The sequence below is a fragment of the Ixodes scapularis genome, unplaced genomic scaffold (assembly GCF_016920785.2).
Source record: "Ixodes scapularis isolate PalLabHiFi unplaced genomic scaffold, ASM1692078v2 PGA_scaffold2__306_contigs__length_199485367, whole genome shotgun sequence".
NCBI lineage: Eukaryota > Metazoa > Arthropoda > Arachnida > Ixodida > Ixodidae > Ixodes > Ixodes scapularis.
The window spans coordinates 9,001,418-9,005,610 of NW_024609857.1; the positions used below are offsets into that span (position 1 = coordinate 9,001,418).

At 45.8% G+C, this 4,193-nt stretch overlaps 1 protein-coding gene across 1 annotated transcript; it reads left to right on the top strand.

Moving 5' to 3' along the window:
* Window positions 1-2,827: 2,827 nt before the first annotated feature.
* Window positions 2,828-3,502, top strand: LOC115326865. The gene has a single exon (XM_029987795.4). It carries the CDS (start codon window positions 2,858-2,860, stop codon window positions 3,500-3,502), a length of 645 nt encoding a protein of 214 aa, XP_029843655.2. The 5' UTR covers window positions 2,828-2,857.
* The last annotated feature ends 691 nt before the right edge of the window (window positions 3,503-4,193 follow it).

The following is a 4,193-nucleotide window of genomic DNA, read 5'->3' on the forward strand; positions in this document are numbered from 1 at the left end:
AGTACCACTGTTAACAACAAAATCTAAAAAAAAAAAAAAATGTTTTTGGATTGCTGTTGCTATTCGTCTGTTAGCATTTTAATCGATGCCAGAGTACCGGGGCTTTCATTTATTCCTTGTTTAATAGTGTTAAATCGGTAAATTAGGTAGGATTCACGCTGTTCACGTTCGCGATTTGATTTAAATCCAGATTCTAGGAGCGTCACTGACAATTTATCTGAAGAATGTTTTGGGAGAGCGAGATGTTTGGATAAAGGCAGTGCCGGAAGATTTATGGCGTGAGATTTGTGATTATTAAAGCGCAGTCTGAATGCCGTTCTAGTCTGCCCTATGTATTGCATTTTGCATACCGTACACTCGAATAAGTAAATGACATTCGACGAGGCACATGTTAAGTTCCCTTTAATTTTGATCGAGAACTGCGAGTGCGTGCTGCTGGCCGTGCTTGTGTGCTGCATCTGTTTACAGATTAGACATCCTGGGTGCCTGCAAGGCCTGCATTCGTTAGGTGGTGGCGATGAATTTATCCGAGAGTTTACTAGCGTGTCTTTGAGGTTACGCGATCGTCTGTGGACTACCCCCGGGGCGGATGGAAACGCGCGTTTAAGGCGCTCGCTTTGTTCGAGAATGTTATAATGTCGTCTCAAGACATTATTTACGGGTGGTGCACGAAATAACCCAATCCCGATTCCCCCGTGTCAATATCGGGGAGCGGAGAAAAGCTCACCGGAGATAAGCTCACCGGAGAAAAGCTCACCGGAAAAGTGTCAAATGCGGAGAAAAGCTCACTTAGATTTTGGTGCAAGTAAAAAAGTTCACTAAGACTGCCAGAAATAATCATTATTCCTACTTGTTTTCTTTTTTTTTTTTTGCCGAAACTGAATGAAACGACAAAAAAACTTTTGGTTGGTTGCGTTTTTATGTAAGAGAGGGTAAAAGCGCTAAAAACAACGGACAAGTTAAAGAGACGTACAACACAGAGCGCTACTTGCAACTGAAGTTTATTCCCAGGAAACACACATATATACACACCGTGAAATCGCGACATGTACTTTAGAAATGCGACATCACCCCCTCATCGCTCGTCTGTCCGCTATCTATTTTACAAAAGATTTCAAAAACGCCATCTCAGAGCCAAACAGGGCTATAGATGGGGCGATGTTTGGCTCTGAGATGGCGTTTTTGAGCGGCCCATCTATAGCCCTGTTTGGCTCTGAGATGGCGTTTTTGAAATCTTTTGTAAAATAGATAGCGGACAGACGAGCGATGAGGGGGTGATGTCGCATTTCTAAAGTACATGGCGCGATTTCACGGTGTGTATATATGTGTGTTTCCTGGGAATAAACTTCAGTTGCAAGTAGCGCTCTGTGTTGTACGTTTTAGCGCTTTTACCTTCTCTTACGTGGTTCTTCTGTCTTTTGTATGTACAGCGTCCTTCTGACTGGCGCTGTAGCTGAAGACCTTGACATTGTAGGGCATTCCTATTGTTTCCCATTTTTTTTTCTGGGAACAAGTATTTCTCCGCTCTCTTTGTGAGAAATACAGTCTGCTTTTTTATTGGTCAGAAGCTGTATGGTTACGCAAGAGGAGCTAAAGGAAATTGCATATATAAACAGCACCTCCTATCAAGTGACCAGTCCTGCCTTCCTTGTGTCATGGAGGTCAGTCTGACCAATAAGGGAAAGAAGAAAGTGCTTCTAGATGGGTACGAATATTGTATGAAAGTTACAAGAAACGACTGGATACGCTGGCAGTGCCGGTACCAACGAACAGGTTGCTGCAAGGGAGCCATCACCACCAATCTTGATTTAAGTACGAAATATCATACTTTTCGCTTGTGTGCAAGTTTTGCAGTAATGTTTCACTTTATTTGCACAAGCGTTTTTACGTAAAACCTTCTTTCGTTTTTACATTTAGAGTTACATATACATTATTTGCTGACACAATTTTTTGTCATTTTTAAACGCAGATTACCCGCTTTTGGTCAGTGCAGGAGCACAATCATGCAAACAATCATGGCCTTTCTGATGTCACCAAACTAAGGAGCCAGCTAAAAAGGAAAGCTGTAGAGACCGCAGAACCTCCTAGCCGTCTGCTTGCTCAGGCTTTGAGCAATTCAACAACATCCGTGCGCGAAAGCATCGGTAGCCTCGAGACTATTCGTCGTGACCTGCGCCAGCAAAGAAGTAAGGTGCGTCCGCCGGAACCCCAGACCACTGCTGATATTCAATTACGAGATACCTGGACAATGACCGGAGGGCCGGAAAAGCAACCGTTTTTGATCTATGACAACGGGCCGGAGAGGCGAGACCGCATGCTCGTTTTTGCAAGCCACGAACAGCTGCGGGCACTATCAACAAGCCGAACCTGGTACATGGATGGAACATTCTCGGTGTGCCCAAGACTGTTTAAACAGTTGTACGTTATGAGGTGTACAGCTGGGGAGAGCACCGTGGCGTGCGTTTATGCTCTGCTCCCAGGCAAAACCTTCTCCATATACGAAGAGCTTTTTCAAGCGATTTTGGACACGTGTGAAGCGAACGGTTATGCTCCATACCCTGAGATCATCATTAGCGACTATGAGATGGCCGCCATAAGAGCGTCGAAAGCGGTCTTCGGAGAAGATGTCACCACGAAAAACTGCTTCTTTCACCTCTGCCAGAATACCCACCGCAAGGTAACGTTACTCCCAAAATAATCTTGAAAAGAAATATGGACGCCTCTAGTACCAACCATCTATGGCCAACCAACATAAAACCTATGGTATGACATCAAAAACAAAGAAAAGGCATTTGACTAATTTTGAAGTGCTTAGCTCCCCAGTACCAAGATATAGCCTCTACGTCAAACTCAATTAATGCAACCGCATCAGGATCTCATCGTATCTCTTTTTGTTCTATTCTTTTTCAAGGTACGCGAGCTGGGCCTCATCAGCAGGTACAAGACGGACGACAGGTTCAAGAAGATGTGTGGAATGCTAGACGGCCTCGCATTCCTCCCTCCCGACCTTGTTCCAGTTGGGCTGGACTACATCCGTGGTCAGGCTCCAACAGACCTCGATGACCTCATCGACTATTTTGACGCGACGTATGTAAACGGAACGTTCCGAGCAGTGTCATCGAGAGTAGCCGATGGCGCATTAACCACAACGATGCGCCGACGACGCCCCGAGTTTCCGCCGACAGTGTGGAACGTGTTAGAAGCCACATTAAACAACGAAGGCCGCACAAATAACGCATGCGAAGGATGGAACAGCGGGTTTAAGAAGCTTGTCGGGCACAGCCAGCCCAGTATATGGAAGCTGATCGACTGCTTGCAACAAGATCAAGCCCTATCGAAGGTAATGCTGCTGCAAATAAGCCGTGGGGAACCGCCGACGAAGAAGACCAAAAGGGCGACAAGGCGCCTACAGGACCGCCTCAGGAACATCTGCCTGGACTATCTTGAGCACAAACAAGTTCCAGCCCTTCTGGAAGCGGTCGGAAATTGTATTCGATTCTAACGTGCGTGTATGAAAAAAATAATTCATGTTTGAGAGACAATAAACGCAAATCATTCAATTTATGACTCCTCTGTGCAAAATCACTTTCGCTCTTTAATGCGGAAATAATATGTGGAAGTGAAAATAGACGAGTCACTCATTGAGCGTGGTGAGCTTTTCTCCGCCTTCTCCATTGGTCCGGTGAGCTTTTCTCCGGTGAGCTTTTCTCCGGTGAGCTTTTCTCCGGTGAGCTTTTCTCCGGTGAGCTTTTCTCCGGTGAGCTTCTCTCCGGTGAGCTTTTCTCCGGTGAGCTTTTCTCCGGGAATCTTCAGTATCCCCGCAGCATATTCTCCGCGTTATCTCCCCTGACCTCATTTCCCCCGGGTTCCAAAAACCCCGTGCCCCCATCCCCTTATCAGTTCCTCCGTCCTCTGCCCCCAATTCTCGTTACGGGACGAAAGAAAAAGTGCATACCGAGGGTCAACAAGAACAAAGAAACCTCGAACGCGACCCAGGTGAGTTATATTTAAAGGGATTGTCCGGTCGAAACCGGAAGTACTTAAGTTATTGCGCTCGTTACGTCGAGGGAGCCTTCATATAGACAAACGTCATTTTTATTTTGATATACGATTTCCCGTTATTAATTAAACCTTTCATGAGCCTATGTACGAAACTGCACCCCGAATTTCGCCAGTGTCAATGGCTGACATCC

Excerpts from the sequence above, each read along its gene's own strand:
- LOC115326865 (XM_029987795.4), top strand. The coding sequence starts at position 2,858 with ATGCAACCGCATCAGGATCTCATCGTATCTCTTTTTGTTCTATTCTTT.